We start from the raw sequence: 23,178 nt of genomic DNA, 5'->3' as shown, positions 1-23,178 counted from the left end.
TGTGCAGGGGGGCCGCGAGACCCCCAGAACCTATCATCCCAGGTAGTAAGGGATCTGTGTACCAAGTTTCGTTCAAATCAAGCCGTTTTTGAGTGATCGCGGCACATACATACATACATACATACACACACACACATACCCACATCCGATTTTATATATATAGATAATAATAATATAGCATTTATGTGCATTTGAAAATATTTAACATTCATTTCAAGATAAATTTTATTTGCATACAAATTTATTGTATTTGTGAAGGTCACTCACAACCACTCATTAAATTTAACAGAATTAGCAAAGCACTTCAAAGGCAAGGTTACAGGACAAGGAAAAGCACACTTTGTCAAATGCAAGAACTATTGTGGGTTTATACTGCTCTTATTCAAGATCTTAATGATAGCTTTAATAACCCTAAAACAAGCTCCTAAAATGCATATCAGAAGCTGAATACAAACTCCAGTGTACACAAGTCTTTAATGAAATAAATCTACTCTAAAAAGAAAATGGAAGGTGCTATTGTTGATTTCCATTAGAAAAAAAAAATCTTGTTTTGGGCCATTTCACACTACACTTTACATTTTACACATGAAATTAATTATTATTATTATTATTATTTTTAAGCGCTACTATGTATTTTTCTTTTTTATTAGCATTTTTCATATCTCTAGTTTTCAATAGCATGTTTTCGGGAGAAAAATGGCGTTCATGTCAAAAAGGCACCTGGAAACAAGGGCATGTGGGGTTGTTGCTAATAGAATATTGATAACATTAGCAATATTCTACTACTAAATTCCAATAGTAAAATATTGGTTATTTTAACCGATATTTTACTATGACTTATCCTAACCCTACACTTACATAGAACCCGCCCTCAACTGATTAATAACCCTAAGACCTCCCTCCCTGTACTGATGCCTAACCCTTAACCCACCACTCTTGATGCCAAAGACAAAAGATTCCCAGGCTTGAGAGAAAAAATGGATGGATAGATAGTTAGATAGATCACTAAACCACTAGGAAAGTATAGAGAACTAAAAGAGACTGAAAGGCCCTCCCACTTAAAAGCAATACTTAGTGTGGTTGTCCTTCTTAAAACAGAAGGTATTTGCAATAATTCAGCTTTAAAGAGGAACTCCAGTGAAAATAATGTAATGAAAAAAGTACTACATTTTTACAATTATTATATATAAATGATTTAGTCAATTTTGCCCATTCCCTGATTTACATTCTGACATTTATTGCATGGTGACATTTTCACATTATTATTATTATTATTATTTTCACGGCAGGTGATGTCTGTAGGAAGAGACAATGTATTTTTGGCAGTTGGAAACAGCTGTTATTTCCCACAATGCAACACGGCTCCCACAGTGTGATGTCAGCACCCTGGTGCTGACATCTCACTGTGGGAGGGGTTGTACCACAATATCAGCCATACAGAGCCCCCTGATGATCTGTTTGAGAAAAGGAAAGATTTCTCATGGGAAAGGGGGTATCGGCTACTGACTGGGATAAAGTTTAATTTTTGGTTATGGTTTCTCTTTACGTAAACATCTGTGGTTACCCACAATCCCTTAGAGCCAAATCAATCCCTGCCATGTACTGAGGAGGACCTGAAGTCCGAAACAGGCTTTCTGCATGTTGGGTTGATGTGGCTCTGTAAAATGTAAAACTTAAAGCTTACTTTACACCAGCAGTTCTGGATGCAAGTCTGGCATCAGGGGCATAAAATGCTAATTTGCATATTCAGAAACGGTGCACTGTGGGTAACCACAGATGTTTACCTAAAGCTGAATTAGCTCACCAACCTTCTGTTTTAAGAAGGCAAATAACACTAAGCATAGATACGTCTGAGCTGCACACCAATGCATGATTTGAGATAAAAGTTGGCAGCTATCTTGAACTACTTGGCCTTGTAAGCTGTGATAAAAAGAACAGCTTTATAATCACATAGTTTGCTCTCACTCCTCCTCTTCTGCACGGCACAATAATCAATAACAAAGCCCAGCTTGCTGAGGGCATTTTTCACAAAGCTCTCATCATATGTAAGCAGATGAACCTGATGCCCTCCAACCATAATGTAAGATGTATCTAAATCCCCTAGTAGTATCAGGTGGCCTCCGGGTCTCAGCAGCTTTGAGATCTTCTCCAGGTGGCTCATATAATCATCTTGATCTTTGCAGATGGAATCCAATATCCATAAGCTGGTGATGCAGTCGGCGAGTGGAAGCACAACAGGATACGTTATATTCTCATTTTCAAAATCACATGATATGATATGACTGATGGCTGTCTTTAGCTGCTGATCCTTGTCCTGAACTTGGGCACTGAGACACAAAAAGAAGCTTTAAAGTTATTATTATTCATACCATCATCTTTCAGAGCATTCCACATAGTACAATACAGAAAATGCTGAGGAACTTAAAGTGTGCTTAAAGGAATACTATCGATTCACATATTTTTTTCAATTGACACAGGAATTGTTTGGGAAGTGCTGCTAAGTACTGGTGTATACATTTTAGTAGCAACTTCTTTGTTTACTGTTAGCAAAATACATTCAAAGTTTACTGACGCCAAAACTGACGGCTGACTGAGCCATGAGGAGAGGGGAAATTCCCCTCACACTTGATCAGTTAACTCTATGTGTAGCTCTGTGTGTGACAGAGAAGAGAGCTCCCAACAGCTGCAGCTCCTGTGTTTCTGACTGACTTGTCTGAAGAGAGCTGAGGAAATGTAACTAATTGTCACAGCTTTTGTTTTTGCTTTCAGAGTTTGATATGTTTGATATTTGTTTTCTGTAGTCTGATATGCAACTCTGGCTGTATATTGAAGCAGACACCCCTTCTGCAATTAATTTGTCCCATTATAGCTAAATCCTACCCTCAATAAATTACAGCTTTTGCCTCTGATATTTAACATGAAAAGTAGGAAAATGTTTACACAGCTACTTAGACATTATTTGCACACTGTCATTTTAAAACACTTGAGTATCGATAGTATTCCTTTAAGGCGACATTTGGCAGGATGAGATAAACATGTGTATGTACAGTACAGAACACATTAATAACCAGGCTCTCTTACTTGCTTGTTTTGTGCTGCCTTAAAGAGTTAATTTCTAGGCATGGAAGTGACAGCTTCTGTCTTACCGATACCTTTTTCTGGAATATTGTAAGCATCACTGATAAGCAAATTATAGCCATAAAGGTTTTCCTGGTGGAATACAACTTTTGAGGGTAGGGAGAAATAAAATGCATGAACTATTGACCTTTTTCTAACTCTGGGACACTTAACAGGATCCCACTGATTAGAGACAGTAAAACTTTCAACCAACTTTGTAAACGTTTATGTATAAAAGAAAACCTTGGGATACGTAAAAAAGTCATTTTTAGGAATAGGAGGATAAATAGAATTGTTTATCTCATCAGTGTATTTTCACCACGGGTTCACTTTAACCTATTTTGATTCCTGGACGTAGTTTCTACGTCCAGGAACCATGCGCGCTACCGCGCGCTCCCGCAGCCGATCGCGCGCGTGCACGTGCACTCCCGGCCGCGGATTCGGTAGCCAGGGAATCAATGTATCGGGCTATGGTGCCCGATCATTGATTCCTCTCCCCCGCTGAAAAAGCGACAGCTTCTCTCGGAAGCTGCGCCTTTTCTGGCCGTTCCCTTCCCGATGCGTCACTGTAAGTGTATGTTACGCTTAGAGTGACGTCATGTAAACAAACTCATGGCTGCCATCTTGTGCCCAAAAAGTAATACTACACCTGTAAAAAAAATTTTTTTAAATTAACACACATTTACATTATAAATCTATTGTTTACCTCCCACCCTCCCAAAACTACCCAAATAAAATGTGTACTATAAAAAAAAAAAAACCATTACAATGAAAAAAAAAACATGTAAATATTTACCTAAGGGTCTAAACTTTTTAAATATCAATGTAAAGATGAAATATTTCTATATTTTTTTTATTTTAAACTTGTAAATAGTGATAGATGCAAAATGGAAAAAATGCACCTTTATTTCCAAATAAAATATTGTCGCCATACATTGTGATAGGGACATAATTTTAACGGTGTAATAACCGGGACATATGGGCAAATACAATACGTGAGTTTTAATTATGGAGGCATGTATTATTTTAAAACTATAATGGCTGAAAACTGAGAAATAATGATTTTTTTCCGTTTTTTCTTATTCTTCCTGTTAAAATGCATTTACAGTAAAGTGGCTCTTAGCAAAATGTACCCCCCCCCCCCCCAAAGAAAGCCTAATTGGTGGCGGAAAAAACAAGATATAGATCAGTGCATTGTGATAAGTAGTGATAAAGTTATAGGCTAATGAATGGGAGGTGAACATTTTTCACGTGAAAACGACGGAACCTGAATGGGTTAAAGAACCATTCTAATGAATGAAATGGCATTTTAATAAAGTCTCCAAATAGTCAGAACTTCAGTATATTGTTTGTTTTTTTCTTTAGGAATACTAATTTATTTAAAATTCTACAGCTTCCAATGTACCGTATGTTCCGGCATATTAGATGAATGTGCGTATAAGACAACTCCCAACTTTTCCAGTTAAAATATGCATTTTGGGATATACTCGCCCTATAAGATGACCCCTTTTGACTGTTATGGTACCCATACATGGGACAATAAAAACACTTGATTTTCCCATTTTTTCGACCAAAACATTTGAATCGAATGAAAGATGAAAAGAATAATTTTTTTCAATCAAGGAAAACGAATGCTTATCCTGTATTTTGTGTAAAATCCAATCAGACATGTTGGAAAGATCGGTACTTACTTATTATACCCTCCAGCACATTTGGGAGCCTCCTGTTAAAAATATATTTACTTCTCTTGCAAGATTGATCTGCCTTTAAGAAGCCGAACGTCTTGGCTTTCATTTGCACCAGGTTCCAAGTCGGTGTGACACACGATTCCCGAATTGGTGGGTTTTGAAGGAGAGCTATCCACTGCATTTGGCTGTCGCTGTTACCATTGGAAGCCTTTGGTCTTTTGAGTGGGCGGCCGGTATTTTTAATGCCTAGTGCCAGTCAGGTTAATAACTGATGAACTCCGCTTTGTTAGGGATAGCGGAGACAACGCCGCCACGCCGGGCAGCATGGGGACGGTCTCCGCTTCCCAGCCGGCCGGCTCCGCTGACCACACAGAGATGCCGGCGCAGGCTGACGAGGCCGCCGCCGCTGCCGCGTCTGGTGACATGGGGGCGAGTCCTGCAGTGCGACAGGCGGACTTTAGGCCATGTGCAGACGCGGCTCCTGGGCCTGGCCTCTCCAACGTCCAGAGGCAAAGGGTCTCGCGTGCGTGCGCGCGCAAGGAGGCAGGAGTTTTACCTCCTACGTAGGAGGGTCAGCTGACTCTCCAGTCAGCTGACCTCCAGAGGTCTCCTGATTGGCTGGGGCTCTGGGGCGGTGCTGAGTAGTCCTCCAGCTACATAAGGACTTGCTGGGCAGTAGCAAGTTGTCTGCTGTCGTGAATACACTTCTGTGTTAGCGCTCAGACCTTAGTGCAGTGCCCTGGTGTTGATACTAAGTATTTCACACCTTAGCTTAGGAATATTATTGTATATTGATCTGTGTTTTGACTTTGGCTATCCCTGACTACTCTATCTCTTGCTGATCTTGTACCTTTGCCTATCTGATCCTTGTTGCCGAACCCTGCCTGATTACCGATTACTCTTCTGCCTTCCGTTCCTGTACTGCTGCCGTCATCTCTGTTGCTGAACCCTTGCCTGTCTGACCTTTCTCCCTTCAGTGGAACGTCTCCCACTGGAGGGTTATCTCTGAGGCTCGCCTCTCCGAGACGCTTGCCCCAAGCAGACGATTACTGCTAGGGGTCGAGATTCCTCACTCTGCCTGGATAGAGGATCTAGCTCACAGGGTTCCCATTCAGAGGTAACCACACCTCTGAGGAATTGCCGTGTGGTGGATATTTCCACACTTCCGTGATATTACTGTCTTGATTGTGTTCTTTTGCTGGTGTCCAGAGGTTAGCAATATATTGGATTATCGGTGATACTGCAGATCATCAATAATTGGGTATATATCTGCATTCTTGGTGATACTGCAGATCGCTAATAATCAGATTCTCTCTGCGTGCTGACACCGATCGTTACACACTTCCTGTTTATCATCCCCCGTCTTGTCCTCACTGTTGACTCAAGCTCCTCCTGTATCCCACCCCCATTGTCTCCTGCGCTCTGCTCTGTTCTGCGTAGGGTTGCCGTGCAGAAAGCTGTTCTGTTTCTGCAAGTATATTACCTGCCCAGGCCCCTGGAAACAGATCTTATCACTACACTTCACAATTTCTGAGTTGGTGCTGCCGGGGTCACTGTGATTCGTTCCTGCGTGCAAGAAGTGGCCAGCCTCCAGCCGCCCAATATAGAGATCGGAGGCTTCTAATAGTAACAGCGACAGCCAAGTGTAGGGGGCACCCCTCCTTCAGCACCCAGAAGATTAGATTATATAACAGAGATAATACAGCCACTTATTCAGAAACCGTGTGAAATACTGACTTGGGACCTGGTACAAATGAAAGCCAAGACGTTCAGCTTTATAAAGATGGTTCAACCTTGCAAGAAAAGTAGATATATTTTTAACTGGATGCTCCCAAATGTGCTGGATGGTATAATACGTAAGTCCCAAAAAATCTTTATATTTGATCTAACGGAATAATCAAACTAAATTATCTAATAAAAAAAAATGAAAAATGGTACCATATATGGGCACCTTTAGACATTTGTATACTATACTGTATTCACTGGTGCAATACTGTATAAACAGATACAGATACTGGTGCTGTACTGTATGTGGGACCCAGTATACAACAACTAACCAATCACAACAAGCGATATACCTTACTGGCAATTGGATGGTTGTCGTATACAAAGCCTGCTTGGATTGGACAGCTATACCTATCTCTGAGACAGAGCGATAGCGCAACACGCCTCTTTCACCTGTCTGGCCCACCCTTGTATCCTATTTACCTCCTTCTCTGCCTCTCAGATCTCGCACATGTGCGCCTGCACCTCTTCACTGCAGTCCTCAGGAGTGAGATCTGAGAGGCAGAGAAGGAGGTATGGCAATAGGATACGAGGGCCGGTCAGACGGGTGACAGAGGCATACTTTTCTGGGCACATCGCCACTCTCTCTCTTTTTTCCATACCCCGGGCTTCCTGGACGGCTGCAGCTTGCTCCACCCTTCACCCAGTGAGGTATCCCCTCATCTCGCTATCGGAACCGCGTTAAGTCACTTCTTTCCAGGAATACTGGTGAGTGGATTTTCTTCTACCATACTTGTACTGAACTTGCTGCCTTCATATGGTCACCGCATACGGTGGGGATGCAGCCACGGATGTTTTTGAGCTCCCCAACTGTAAACAGCAAGCCACTGCCTGGAGTGATACTGGTTCTGGGGGTGCCATGTTTATGATTAAGCCCCACCACTTGAGCTAAGCCCCACTCCTAAATGAAACTTCACATCCACAGTGGCAGCTGCCACAGGTGCAGGGAAGCGATAGTCATGTCCCTGCAGTTTGGGGGCTGTGCGTGCGATCGTGCAGGTGGAAGCCTGCGATCGTAATGTTGCAGGCAACAGGGGGGATTGGTGGCAGGGGACAAGAGTCTCCTGAGCCAATTTGTACATGTCCGCGGAGAGAGATCATGGTTTTTGTTCAAAAACCTCGATCATTCTTAAAGAGAATCTGTACTCTAAAATTCTTACAATAAAAAGCATACCATTCTATTCATTATGTTCACCTGGGCCCCTCTGTGCTGTTTCTGCCACTCCCTGCTACAAAAGTTTAGGCAGTGTTTACAAACAAAAGACATAGCTGCTAACCAGAATGTGATAGGCTTAGAGGATCTCAGTCTGTGACTCATACAGAGCTTGGAGAGGATGTGTATAGCTTCTGCCTATAACAGCAGACAGCACATTCCTGCCTGAGCCCGACAAAGCCGTCAGAGGAAAGAAGATTAGATTATATAACAGAGATAATACAGCCACTGTGCAACTAGGAAAGGCTGCAGTAAGACAGAACACATTAGAACAGGTATAGGAACTTGTAGGATAGAAGAAATAAGGCAGAACATTTTGTTACAGAGTCTCCTTAAATAGTGCCACTATGCCGCCTCCCGCTCGATCGTTTCCACCGCTTTTGCCACCAATCGTTAGATTTATGAATGGGAACATTGTTCCCAGTCATTCATCTCCCCTCTAGGCCACCGTGATGCAGGCATCAAGGAAATACCTGCCTCACTTCCTTAGTTACAATGTAACGCTTTGCTTCCTATGTAGCGTACTTATTGTATGCTTATAAGAAGTATAGAGTTGTCGCAAAAAATAATTTTCCGTTCGCGAACACGAACTTCCGAAAATGTTCGCAAACAGGCGAATCTGGTGAACCACCATAGACTTCAATGGGCACGCACATTTTAAAACCTACAAAGATTGTTTCTGGCCACAAAAGTGATGAAAAAGTTGTTTCAAGGGGTCTAACACCTGGACTGTGGAATACCAGAGGAGGATCCATGCCAAAAGTCTCACCAAAAATTATTGACACAAAGTCGGGTTTTAATTAGAGTTGTTCGAACACCCAGGTATTCGGGCTCGGGTCGGCTCGGCTGACCATGGTCCAGATGTTCGGGATATTCCGAGCCTAATTGAAGTCAATGGGGACCCGAGCATGCCTGAAAATAGGGACCTTTGCAGGCCTGAAAAAACTTGCAAAATGAGGGAAACTTCTGAAAAATGTTTTTTTTATGGGCACAACTGTTCCCAGCTGGCACTGAAAGTACTGTTTTTTTCAGCAATAAGCAACAGTAAAATGCAATAAAGTGTGTTTATTTTAACCCCCTTGGCGGTATGAAAAATACCGCCAGGGGGCAGCGCAGCAGTTTTTTTTTTAAATTTTTTTTTTAAATCATGTAGCGAGCCCAGGGCTCGCTACATGATAGCCGCTGCTCAGCGGCATCCCCCCGCCCGCTTCGATCGCCTTCGGCGATCTCCGATCAGGAAATCCCGTTCTAAGAACGGGATTTCCTGGAGGGCTTCCCCCGTCGCCATGGCGATGGGGCGGGATGACGTCACCGATGTCAGCGACATCGGGACGTCATTGGGAGACCCGATCCACCCCTTGGCGCTGCCTGGCACTGATTGGCCAGGCAGCGCACGGGGTCTGGGGGGGGGGGCCGCGCGCCGCACCGGATAGCGGCGTTCGGGCGCCCGGCGGGGGCGATCGGGGTGCTGGCGCAGCTAGCAAAGTGCTAGCTGCGTCCAGCAAAAAAAAAAAATATTTAAATCGGCCCAGCAGGGCCTGAGCGGCACCCTCCGGCGGCTTACCCCGTGTCACACACGGGGTTACCGCTAAGGAGGTTAAGGGCACAACTATTCCCAGCTGGCACTGAAAGTATTGAAATCACAGTGGCTGCTGGCAGTGCCTGCTGGCAGTGGGCTGGCAGTGCCTTCTGGCAGTGGTGAGGCAGGGGCACTGTGGCTGCTGCCAGTGGTGAGGCTGGGGCACTGTGGCTGCTGCCAATGCCTGGCAGTGGTGAGGCAGAGGCTCTGTGGCTGCTGCTGGAAGTGGTGAGGCGGGGCTCTGTGGCTGCTGCTGGCAGTGGTGAGGCTGGGGCACTGTGGCTGCTGCTGGCAGTGGTGGTGAGGCCAGGGCACTGTGGCTAGCCTGGCTGGCAGTGATGGCACCTACCTAACCGCTACGCTAGCTCTGTCTCCTACCTATCCCAAGCTAAACCCCAATGCGAATGGCGGAGCCAGCCACGCATTCGGGTATTTATATACCTGAACACGTGACCCGCTTGGCCAATCACAGCTATGGTCACAGCCAGCTAGGCTGTGTGACCATAGTTGTGGAAAAAGCATCGTCGCTGCTTATTGGCTGCCTGCAAAGGCGCCAATAAGCGAGGGGAGGAGACCGAACAGTGAGGCCGAGCACCATGCAGTGCTCGGCTGTGCTCTCTCGACCCGAACCTGAACACCCTAATGTTCGGGGAATAACGAACAGTGTTCAGCACTGTTCGATCAACAGTAGTTTTAATCCCTAAAGGTCAGAAATCACATTATGCACAGCCCTAGGTGTCATTGGGGGTGGGGGTCCAGGAAGGGGTGCTAGCTGATTGGCTGCCATGTGTCTGCTAACTGTGAGGTAAGGGGTCAAAGTTTAGTCCAATTATAATATATAGGGGTGAATCTAACAGGCCAAATGTTCGCTGTTCACCGCAAATGCAAACAGCGGATGTTCGCAGAATACTGCTCGCCGGCGAACAGTTCAGGCCATCTCTAAGGAAGCACTGGTTCGAGGACATCTTGTGGCCAAATATAATATAATAATTTTAATATGTATTTTAAGATTGTATATTATTATTAAATTATAGGCTAGAAATTAGTGATAGATGTAAAATTGAAAAAATGCACCTTTATTTCCAAATAAAATATTGTCACTATACATTATACTAGGGATATAATTTTAATGTTGCAATAACCAGGATAAATGGGCAAATAAAATGTGTGGATTTTACTTACAGTAGCATGTATTATTTTAAAACTATAATGGCCGAAAACTGAGAAATAATGAATTAAAAAAAAAATGTTTCTTATTATTCCCATTAAAATAGATTTATAATAAAATAATTATTAGCATAATGTACCACCCAAAGAAAGCCTAATTGGTGGTGAAAAACAAGATAAAGATCATTTTGTTGTGATAAGTAGTGATAAAGTTATTGGGGAATGAAAGGGAAGAGTGCTGAAATGTGAACATTTCTCTCGTCCATAAGGTGAAAATTACCCGCGGGCTGAAAATATAAATCTTGGCTGTAATTGTTATCATTCGTAATTTTGCCTCCATTTCGTGTCAGTCATTTTTGCATAATTTTGTGCCGACATTACCAGTTAATACCAACCCCCCCGTACATGCTATTTCTACCAAAATTGCTACATAGTGGGTACAAGTCAAACATTTTTTTTTTCAAAAAGGCCTTGTAGTTTTTGAGAAAATCTATTTTAAAAATACAAAGCAAAAACGTTTTTTAAACTGTCATTTTTATGAGTTTAAAAAAACATTTTACTTTGTATTTTCAAAATCGATTTTTTTTTCCAAAAAACAGCAAGGTCTTTTTGAAAAATTATTTTATTGACATGTACCGACAATTCTCCTTAATATATGTAACAATTTGGTGTCAATAGCATGTATGGATGTTTTACTATTCACTGCTAAAATCGGCACAAAATTATGCAAAATTACAAATGGTTTTACAATTACGGGAGAAGGGACCTAAGTCTGCAGGGGAGAGGGCCATGATTGATGTGCCACTTGTGGCCAAAAAAACATTTGCAGCACCCCTGTGGCCTGGTATGATGGTGAAGTAGCCCACGTCCTACAAGGGGCTGGAGAAAGCCCCAAGTAAGTTTACATGCTGGTACTTGTTTAATCCTAGGTTTCCTTTAAGGTAATGAAATGAGATGATGTGAATAGGGAAACAGCACATAATGGGGCTCAAGATTATAGAGTAGAGAATTCAGAAGCTAAGAGATTTATGTAGAAATTATATTGAAAATGAGCCTAAATTGTGTTGACCAGTGTTTCTCAAAATGTTATTGGTATGTAGCCTTTTTAAAACCCTGTACTCACCAAGTACCCCCTAGAATATTAAACTTTATCTCAAGTACCCCTTGACAAATATATGGTATATTTATTCTTAGTACATGATAATTGGTTCTAAACAATTTCCAAACGTTCACTATTGCTTTTAATTAGCTAAAATACTAATTTGGTGTTGTTTAAATAAAATTTATCATTTTCTAAAACTCTAAATTTGTTTTTCTTGGCAGGGCAGTTTCTAAGCTAAATTGCACCCAGGGCGAGGGTGTAAAAATTGCGCTCATTTTCCCCCACCACTGTGAACTTGCGAACCCTTACTCTTTAGGGACAGTCACACAGCCACAGGTACCAAGTAGATCTGCCTACTTACTAGTGACCAGCCGCTCATTCAGGAGGAAGCAGGGACCAGGTAAACACATAGAGGAATAGAGCCCGGAAAGCCAACTCCTCCATGGGCGCTGCACACTGACAGCCTGCAGCAGTGGTGCTCAGCAGAGCTCGAATATTCGAGTAGCTCGAATATTCGAGCTCTTTCTCAGCTATTCGAGCTCGGTATTCGAGCTCCGAATAGCTAGAGCTATTCGAATGGGGTATTCGAGTACACTCGAATAGCCCATTCACTATTCGAGCTATTCGAGCAAAACGGCGCTATTCGAGCTCGGTACCGAGCTCGAATAGCGTCATAGCCCAGATTGATGTCCTTAGAGCCAATCAGAGGGCTCCCAGGCCCTCTGACGGCAGCCAATCACAGAGGGGGACCCTGGCCAGCCCCTACCCTATAAATAGCGGCCGCCATGTTAGGTTTCTCCGTGCTTGCCTGAGACTTGTACAGAGAGAGAGTTGCTCCTTTGTGCTTTGGCTTAGCAAGAGCTCTATTGTGGTCATTTACCTAGCGTTTTTGCTCACATACACCTCCTATATACACCTATATTGTTGTTAGTTAGATAGACATTGTATTTTAGTTAGTAGCTTTTGTGTTACATAGACAGAGACACAGCTGCTGCAGGCTTACACAGCTTTAGGCCTCAGGGCCTGCCTGTGTGGGCAGCTGTTCTCTCCTGTCCTCTGTTAGTATATTTCTCTCATCTATACCAGTATTTCTGCTGCTGTCCTTTACTACTGATTGATTCTGTATTTAGTATTGTAGTTAGGCTAGGACACTCACTGTCACTGTTCATAGGCTAAAGCTAAGGCTACTAGCTCCTGCGTGTGTGCACTCACAGTCTTGTACACACACACTCTATTTCCTTCTGATTAGTGATTGATTATTGTAATTAGTTAGTTACTTACTGTTACTACTTGTTACTCTTACTGTACTAGGAGTCTAGGACACTCAGTCACTGTTCTTCGGCTACTAGCTCCTGCGTGTGTGCACTCACTGTCTGAGTACACACTACACACACTCTATTTCCTTCTGATTACTGATTGATTATTGTAATTAGTTAGTTGTACTTACTGTTCTTACGTGTTACTCTTACTGTACTAGGAGTCTAGGACACTCAGTCACTGTTCATCGGCTACTAGCTCCTGCGTGTGTGCACTCACTGTCTGAGTACACACTACACACACTCTATTTCCTTCTGATTACTGATTGATTATTGTAATTAGTTAGTTACTTACTGTTACTACTTGTTACTCTTACTGTACTAGGAGTCTAGGACACTCAGTCACTGTTCATCGGCTACTAGCTCCTGCGTGTGTGCACTCACTGTCTGAGTACACACTACACACACTCTATTTCCTTCTGATTACTGATTGATTATTGTAATTAGTTAGTTACTTACTGTTACTACTTGTTACTCTTACTGTACTAGGAGTCTAGTACACTCAGTCACTGTTCATCGGCTACTAGCTCCTGCGTGTGTGCACTCACTGTCTGTGTACACACTACACACACTCTATTTCCTTCTGATTACTGATTGATTATTGTAATTAGTTAGTTACTTACTGTTACTACTTGTTACTCTTACTGTACTAGGAGTCTAGGACACTCAGTCACTGTTCATAGGCTACTAGCTCCTGCGTGTGTGCACTCACTGTCTGAGTACACTCTACACACACTCTATTTCCTTCTGATTACTGATTGATTATTGTAATTAGTTAGTTGTACTTACTGTTCTTACGTGTTACTCTTACTGTACTAGGAGTCTAGGACACTCAGTCACTGTTCATCGGCTACTAGCTCCTGCGTGTGTGCACTCACTGTCTGAGTACACACTACACACACTCTATTTCCTTCTGATTACTGATTGATTATTGTAATTAGTTAGTTACTTACTGTTACTACTTGTTACTCTTACTGTACTAGGAGTCTAGGACACTCAGTCACTGTTCATAGGCTACTAGCTCCTGCGTGTGTGCACTCACTGTCTGAGTACACACTACACACACTCTATTTCCTTCTGATTACTGATTGATTATTGTAATTAGTTAGTTACTTACTGTTACTACTTGTTACTCTTACTGTACTAGGAGTCTAGTACACTCAGTCACTGTTCATCGGCTACTAGCTCCTGCGTGTGTGCACTCACTGTCTGTGTACACACTACACACACTCTATTTCCTTCTGATTACTGATTGATTATTGTAATTAGTTAGTTACTTACTGTTACTACTTGTTACTCTTACTGTACTAGGAGTCTAGGACACTCAGTCACTGTTCATAGGCTACTAGCTCCTGCGTGTGTGCACTCACTGTCTGAGTACACACTACACACACTCTATTTCCTTCTGATTACTGATTGATTATTGTAATTAGTTAGTTACTTACTGTTACTACTTGTTACTCTTACTGTACTAGGAGTCTAGGACACTCAGTCACTGTTCATAGGCTACTAGCTCCTGCGTGTGTGCACTCACTGTCTGAGTACACACTACACACACTCTATTTCCTTCTGATTACTGATTGATTATTGTAATTAGTTAGTTACTTACTGTTACTACTTGTTACTCTTACTGTACTAGGAGTCTAGGACACTCAGTCACTGTTCATAGGCTACTAGCTCCTGCGTGTGTGCACTCACTGTCTGTGTACACACACTACACACACTCTATTTCCTTCTGATAACTGATTGCTTATTGTAATTAGTTAGTTGTACTTCCTGACTGTTACTACTTACTTACTGTACTAGGGACACTCACTCAGTCACCTCACCCACCAACCCACTCCATTAAAGTACCCCACTTTTCACCCGCCCTGCCCAAAACATCGAAGATGTCTGGAAGTGGCAGCCAGCGCGGTTTGGGCAAGGGGAAGGGCAGCAAGGGAATCAGGAGGAGAGGGAGCAGCATTGTGGCAGGCCGCGGCCGCGCCACCATGCACAGTTCCGCAGCAGCAGCAGCAGCGTCAGTGGCTAACATTCCTCCCATAGCCACTGGCCGTGGACGCCTTGGGCGCCGCCCAGCAGGAGCATCTGCAACTCACGCTGCAGAGACACAGCAGCAGCAGCGTGTAGCACCTGCTCCGATTTTCCTCCAGCCGGGTCGGAAACGTCCCATTGAGGAAAAGCATGCAGACACTGTGGTGCAACTCATGACGGAGGATGAGCAGCCCGCCATCAGCTCTGCATCCGAGGCCTCCACCCTCACCACCACCACCACCACCCCTGTTCGCAGCAGCCGCCCAGCAGGGTCTGGGGAGGAGGCCAGTTCACCGTCACTCGCCGACCTGTCATTCAGCAGTCTTTTGACCCCAGGCATCATGAGTAAATTGTCTGCTGTTGTTGGCGATCTTGAGGAGGAGATGCTGATGGGCACTTTGGGGGATGAGGGATTGGACAGCAAGACTGTGGCGACAGTCAAGCAGCCCATCCATGCATCAGGAGAGGAGTTTGGGGGGTCATCATCCCAGCAGGACATGTTTCAGGAGGGGGAGGATGATGATGACCCGGTGACAGACAGAGACTGGGTGCCACCACCTCCAGGGGATGTCGTCCTCAGCAGCTCTGAGGAGGAGGAGGAGGATGCGCTTGTGGGCCTTGCAAGGAGGCGCATCATTGCAAGCATTGGCAGCAGTAGGCAGGTCCCACAGCCAGCTGGTGTCTCAGGCTCAGCAGCAGCAGCAGCAGCAGCATCTGCCAGTACCACCACCAGCCGCACCCAAGCCCCCCCCCCCCAACCACCACAGGGAGACAGGCAGCAGCGCTTCCATGCTGTAGGGGGATGTTTCTGTCACCAATCTGGCGATATTTCACCATGCCCACTGTGTACAGCAAGTACGCCACTTGCAACCACTGTCAGCGGAAGTTGAGCAGAGGTGCAGACCCCTTAAAGTTCAGCACCAGCTCGCTCATCAACCACCTTGCTGCGAAACATTTCCACCAGCATGAGGAGTTCCAGAGGCTGAAGGCATCTGGTGCTGGCAGTGGCACCACACCCATCACTGCACAGCCTTCAGCAGCAGCAGCAGCAGCAACAGCAGCCACCCGCCCTCCTGCTCCTCCAGCAGCACCAGCAGGAGTGCGGAAACGCACTGCTCCTCCCCCCTCTGCAACTCCTGCCGCCGACACTGAGGCCTGTTCTGGCAGCCAGTCCTCAGTGGCCTCCTCCGCTGTGTCTGCTGATTCCCGTGCCAGCAAAAGGCCACGCCAGAGCCTTTTGAGCGAGTCCTTCCAGGGGGTGGTTAGGGCTCTGCCTCCCAGCAGCCGTCGCGTGCGGCAGCTGAACGGCTTGCTGGCACGGGCCATGTGCTCCCAACTCCTGCCGTACACGCTCGTGCAGGAGGGGAGCGACATTCGTGCGCTGCTTGCTTGCGCAGCCCCAGACTGGCAGCTCCCCAGCAGACACTTTTTCTCCCGCAAGGCCATTCCTGCACTGCACCGCTTTGTGATGGCCAATGTGGAGAGAGGGCTGGAGCACGCGGTTGGTGAAAGGGTCCATGTCACCATGGACTCCTGGAGCAGCCGCTTCGGGACAGGCCGCTACCTGTCCTTCACTGTCCACTGGGTCAGCTTGGTGGAAGGGGGTGAGGATGGGAGAGCAGCAGCGGGCACAGCAGCAGCAGCAACACAGTGGGTGGTGCCACCCCGCAGGGTCAGGGGAACTGCAGCAGGTTCCTCCGATCCTCTGCCATCCTCCGGCACACCTGGCCAAACCCCCCGCCTCAGCAGCAGCGTGAAGGCCCGCCACTGCCAAGCGCTGCTGCACTTGGTCAGCCTTGGGAAGACCAAGCTGACGGCAACCCATGTGTTGGCCAAACTCCAGGAGCAGGAGAGGATTTGGCTGACCCCCAGAGGCCTCAGAGTCGAAAAGGTGGTGGCCGACAATGGGGCCAATTTGGTTGCCGCAATAGACAGGGGAAACCTGACCCACATCCCCTGTCTTGCCCACGTGCTGAACCTGGTGGTGCAAAAGTTCTTGCGCACCTACCAGGGGATGGGCGAACTGCTGGAAACGGCAAGGAACGTTGTGCGTCACTTCCGGCGCTCGGCTGCAGCCTGTGCGAGCCTGGAAGACGTGCAAAAGGAGCTGGATCTGCCACGCCATCGGCTGATCCTTGACGTTCCGACTCGCTGGAACTCCACCCTGGCGATGTTGGAGCGTCTGGTTGAACAGAAGCACGCTGTCAACCAGTACCTTGCCCTGGCCACTGTTTCCGCCGCTCAGAGAAGGGACAAGACCAGCAACATCCCGTCCATCGTCCCCGATGATGACTGGAGGCACATGCAGCAGGTGTGCTTAGTGCTGGCTCCCTTTCTGCAGGACACTAACATGGTGAGCAGGGACCATGCTATGGTCTGCGAGTGGGTGCCCCTGGTTTGTCTGCTGAACAGGGCCCTCGATGCTTTGCTGGAACAGGGAGCGGCAGCCTTGGACCAGCAGGAGCGGCAAGCAGCTGCACAGTCCACCTCTGAGGGGGAGGAGGAGGAGGACTTGGTGGAGGTCCCTGACCTTGCTGCTGATGAGGGGGAGCAGCACAGTGCAGCTGAGTTGGTGCGGGGGTGGAGAGAGGATGAGGCTGACGAGGCAGAGGAGGAGGATGAGGACAGCAGCACTGCCGTCGATGTGCCAGCAGACGTGGCCCGCCTCTTCCCAATGGCAGCGCACATGCTGACGTGCCTGCGCAGGGACCCCAGGGTGATCCAGATGAAGCAGAGGGAGGACATCTGGATCAGCATGATGTTGGACCCACGCCTCAAGGGGAAGTTGAGCCAGTTCCTGCCGCCTGCAGGAGGAGACCCAGCGCAACAAATAAGGAGCTTGCAGCAGGCCCTTGTTGAGCGCTTGGAGGAAGCCTTCCCCCAGCCTTCCACCCCCACTGTCCAGCAGCCAGCACAGAGGCAGCAGCAGGTGCCTGCATCCAGCAGCAGCAAGCGCCCCACAGACCTGCTGTCTCTCAGCCACGAGCTCTACAGGACTGTAGAGGCTCCGGCAGCAGTGACTAGAGAGGAGGTGCATGCAGCAGCATCCTCCTCCAGTCACAGCCAGCGCCTGACCCGCATGGTGGCTGACTACATGGGCTTGACAGCGATGCCCCTGTTGATCCCATGGAGTATTGGGTCAAGCGCCTGGAGATCTGGAGCGAGCTGGCGCAGTACGCCCTGGAAGTGCTGTCCTGCCCCCCTTCCAGCGTGCTGTCCGAGCGCTGCTTCAGTGCAGCTGGTGGCGTGGTCACCGAGAAACGCTCACGTCTGTCTCACAAGTCTGTGGACAGACTGACGTTTCTCAAGATGAACCAGGCGTGGGTGGAAGGCGAGTTCCTGGCCCCTGTTGTCGGCGAGAGGGGGACATGAACTGGCTAAGAACCATCGTTAATGTGCCTTACCACCCTTTACCACCTCCTGGCTCCTGCTCACTAAGCCAGCCTGGTTCACTTTGACTATTACGTCGCCTGCAGCCACACATTTTACACCTACAGTGGGCTGCTGTGTGCTGCTGCTGCTGTCTGTCTGTGTTTCCCACCGCCAGGGTACACAGATTTACCTTCTGCTGCCACTCTGCCACCAGCTATTACGTCAAAAAATAGCTATATATCTGTGTAATTGGTTGTAAAACCAAAACTACAAAACCATTACAAAAAAAGGTTTAATTTTTCTGAGGTGCCCGGGTTGAAAACTGTGTTGTCCCAGTTGTGTATTGGACACAATGTGGGCTGCACGACCGCTGTCTGGGACCTCCTGTTGTGTTTATTTACGGCCTGGTATCACCGCTAGGTACCAGGGCTATTATGTCACGCTGTCTACCTGCTGCCACACTCACACTACTCCTCCATTACTCCTGCTGCTGCTGTCTGTCTGTGTTTCCCACTGCCAGGGTACACAGAATTACCTTCTGCTGCCACACTGCCACCAGCTAATACGTCAAACAATAGCTGTTCACATAATTACTCCTCCATTCCTCCTCCTGCTGCTGCTGCTGTCTGTCTGTGTTTCCCACCGCCAGGGTACACAGATTTACCTTCTGCTGCCACTCTGCCACCAGCTATTACGTCAAACAATAGCTATATATCTGTGTAATTTCTTTTACAAACAAAACCAAAAAACCATTAAAAAAAAAAAAAGGTTTAATTTTTCTGAGGTGCACGGGTTGAAAACTGTGTTGTCCCAGTTGTGTATTGGACACAATGTGGGCTGCACGACCGCTGTCTGGGACCTCCTGTTGTGTTTATTTACGGCCTGGTATCACCGCTAGGTACCAGGGCTATTATGTCACGCTGCCTACCTGCTGCCACACTCACACTACTCCTCCATTACTCCTGCCGCTGCTGTCTGTCTGTGTTTCCCACTGCCAGGGTACACAGAATTACCTTCTGCTGCCACACTGCCACCAGCTATTACGTCAAACAATAGCTGCTCACATAATTACTCCTCCATTCCTCCTCCTGCTGCTGCTGCTGTCTGTCTGTGTTTCCCACCGCCAGGGTACACAGATTTACCTTCTGCTGCCACTCTGCCACCAGCTATTACGTCAAACAATAGCTATATATCTGTGTAATTTCTTTTACAAACAAAACCAAAAAACCATTAAAAAAAAAAAGGTTTAATTTTTCTGAGGTGCCCGGGTTGAAAACTGTGTTGTCCCAGTTGTGTATTGGACACAATGTGGGCTGCACGACCGCTGTCTGGGACCTCCTGTTGTGTTTATTTACGGCCTGGTATCACCGCTAGGTACCAGGGCTATTATGTCACGCTGCCTACCTGCTGCCACACTCACACTACTCCTCCATTACTCCTGCTGCTGCTGTCTGTCTGTGTTTCCCACTGCCAGGGTACACAGAATTACCTTCTGCTGCCACACTGCCACCAGCTATTACGTCAAACAATAGCTGCTCACATAATTACTCCTCCATTCCTCCTCCTGCTGCTGCTGCTGTCTGTCTGTGTTTCCCACCGCCAGGGTACACAGATTTACCTTCTGCTGCCACTCTGCCACCAGCTATTACGTCAAACAATAGCTATATATCTGTGTAATTTCTTTTACAAACAAAACCAAAAAACCATTAAAAAAAAAAAGGTTTAATTTTTCTGAGGTGCCCGGGTTGAAAACTGTGTTGTCCCAGTTGTGTATTGGACACAATGTGGGCTGCACGACCGCTGTCTGGGACCTTCTGTTGTGTTTATTTACGGCCTGGTATCACCGCTAGGTACCAGGGCTATTATGTCACGCTGTCTACCTGCTGCCACACTCACACTACTCCTCCATTACTCCTGCTGCTGCTGTCTGTCTGTGTTTCCCACTGCCAGGGTACACAGAATTACCTTCTGCTGCCACACTGCCACCAGCTATTACGTCAAACAATAGCTGCTCACATAATTACTCCTCCATTCCTCCTCCTGCTGCTGCTGCTGTCTGTCTGTGTTTCCCACCGCCAGGGTACACAGATTTACCTTCTGCTGCCACTCTGCCACCAGCTATTACGTCAAAAAATAGCTATATATCTGTGTAATTGGTTGTAAAACCAAAACTACAAAACCATTACAAAAAAAGGTTTAATTTTTCTGAGGTGCCCGGGTTGAAAACTGTGTTGTCCCAGTTGTGTATTGGACACAATGTGGGCTGCACGACCGCTGTCTGGGACCTCCTGTTGTGTTTATTTACAGCCCTGGTATCACCGCTAGGTACCAGGGCTATTATGTCACGCTGCCTGCCTCATTGACTGCATGCTGCCACACACTCATCCTCCTCCTCCTGCTGCTGAATTTACCTCCTGCTGTCTGTGTGTTTCCACTGCCAGGGAGCACATACAATGCGCTTCCAACATGCGTGCGCCACCAGCTATTTGTTGTTACGCTCAAAAATAGCTGCATTTCTTTAAAAAAAAAAAATGAAAAGAGAAATAAGTGAAGAAGAAGAAGACGATATAGGAGAAGATGAAGAAGAAGAAGATGAAGAAGAAGAAGATGAAGAAGAAGAAGAAGAAGAAGAAGAAGAAGAAGAAGAAGAAGAAGAAGAAGAAGAAGATGAAGAAGATGAAGAAGATGAAGAAGAAGATGAAGAAGATGAAGAAGATGAAGAAGAAGAAGATGAAGAAGATGAAGATGAAGAAGATGAAGAAGAAGATGAAGAAGATGAAGATGAAGAAGATGAAGAAGATGAAGAAGAAGATGAAGAAGATGAAGATGAAGAAGATGAAGAAGAAGAAGAAAAAGAAGACAATATAGAAGAAGAAGAAGAAGATATAGAAGAAGAAGAAGAAGATATAGAAGAAGAAGAAGAAGATATAGAAGATAAAGAAGAAGAAGAAGAAGAAGTATATACAGTACTGAACAAAATTCTGGACACAACTTCTCTTTTCACCTTTTTTTTTTTAAAGGAACATCCCCACATAATCACTTGCTGTTGTTACTTGGAAAAAAATATGTTTCTTGCATCATTCACCCTCAAAACAAGTGTTGGGAAGCTATTTAAGGCCAATTCGAATAGTCAGCTCGAATAATGAGCTCGAATACCGACTCGAATAGTGAGCTCGAAGTCCGAGGTCGAATCGAATAGTAAAATTTATTCGACTCGAATATTCGACTGACCTCGAATAATTTACTATTCGAATTCGACCAAACTCGAATTTTAAAAAGGGGTATTTGAGCACCACTAGCCTGCAGTACCGCTACAGAACATCACGTGACATCACGCGGTGGTGATGTGATGATGACTTGACGTCGGACGCACTGGCGTTTTCAGACGGGGGTTCCGAATGTATGGAAAACCCCCTGAGACTCCTGTACCTTAAAAAAAATAGTGTGTAAGCTGGTAAATACGGTGCTAGTAAAAAAGGGCGCACAGGGATAGTGGACAAAAAGGGCGCCACCATAGACTGCAATGCAAAATATCAGCTATTCAGCGCCCGACAGGAAAAAAGGGCGTCCGAGAAATAGCAGTTACAGGGATCGTGTTAACAAAAGTTTTCGTTTACAGAATAAGGTTTATAACAAATATCGTTTACAAGTTCGTTTTGACTTTGTGTTATACTTATTTTTTCGTTTGTAAGTTTCGCTTATATGAGTTTTACCTAGTTATTTCGTTTTAAAATTGCGCTTACAAAACTATAACAGCAAAATTTTCGTTTACACTTCTTTTATCATTTAAAATTCGTTTTCATATGTATAATGCTTAAATATCGTTTCTCAACCTGATTGTATTAGAAATACATCGCTTTTGGTATTAACTTTGTTTTTACACTTATAATGCGTTGATTATAGTTACTAAAATATCGCTTTAAATATTACTGTTATTTTAAGATTTCTAATGCATACGTGATTGTAAGGCTATCTATTGTATTGTATGTGTGTATGTATTATATATACCTTTTTCTAATTATAATATTATTAATGTATATGGGATTTTAAGGCTAGTTATTCTATTACAAATATATAAATTATTTTATTCATGTTATTTGGAGTGAAGTATTTTAAGGATTAAATATATGATTGTTTATATGTGTTTAGCGTGTTTGTGCAGTGGGGATGGTTAGGTTTAGGCATTACTAGGGGGTCTAGGGGTTAGGGATAGGTACAGGGTGGGTTAGGTATAGTTACAGTGCAATATACACCACCAGGGGGGTGGTTAGGTTTAGGCACCACCACGGAGGTCTAGGGGTTAGGGATAGGTACAGGGAGGGTTAGGTATAGTTACAGTGCAATATACACCACCAGGGGTGTGGTTAGGTTTAGGCACCACCAGGGGGGTGGTTAGTTTTAGGCACCACCAGGGGGGGTCTTAGGTTTAGGCATCACCAGGGGGGTCTTAGGTTTAGGCACCACCAGGGGGGTCTTAGGTTTAGGCACCACCAGGGGGGTGGTTAGGTTTAGGCATCACCAGGGGGGTGGTTAGTTTTAGGCACCACCAGGGGGGTCTTAGGTTTAGGCACCACCAGGGGAGTCTTAGGTTTAGGCACCACCAGGGGGGTCTAGGGGTTATGGATAGGTACAGGGAGGGCTCTGTATGAGAGTAAGGTTAGGTATAGTTACAGTACAATATATGTAATATATACAATGTATTACATTATGTGTATTTACACAAAGGGGGGGGTCTAGGTGTGAGGGATAGGGATAAGTAGAGATATCTGTGACCCTAAAGTTAGGTATAATTGTAGTAAAATACC

At 45.5% G+C, this 23,178-nt stretch overlaps 1 protein-coding gene across 1 annotated transcript in view; it reads right to left on the bottom strand.

Moving 5' to 3' along the window:
- Nucleotides 1-223: 223 nt before the first annotated feature.
- Nucleotides 224-23,178, bottom strand: part of LOC137524162 (indolethylamine N-methyltransferase-like) — a 34,453-nt gene continuing 11,498 nt past the window's right edge. The window contains exon 3 of the mRNA XM_068243735.1: nt 224-2,327. Coding sequence (XP_068099836.1) covers nt 1,904-2,327 — 424 coding nt within the window. The 3' untranslated portion in view covers nt 224-1,903. The remainder of the gene's footprint in view (nt 2,328-23,178) is intronic.

This window comes from Hyperolius riggenbachi, chromosome 7 (genome assembly GCF_040937935.1).
Source record: "Hyperolius riggenbachi isolate aHypRig1 chromosome 7, aHypRig1.pri, whole genome shotgun sequence".
Lineage (NCBI taxonomy): Eukaryota > Metazoa > Chordata > Amphibia > Anura > Hyperoliidae > Hyperolius > Hyperolius riggenbachi.
The sequence above is the reverse complement of the archived record's forward strand: the minus strand, read 5'-3'. Positions and strand labels throughout refer to the sequence as shown.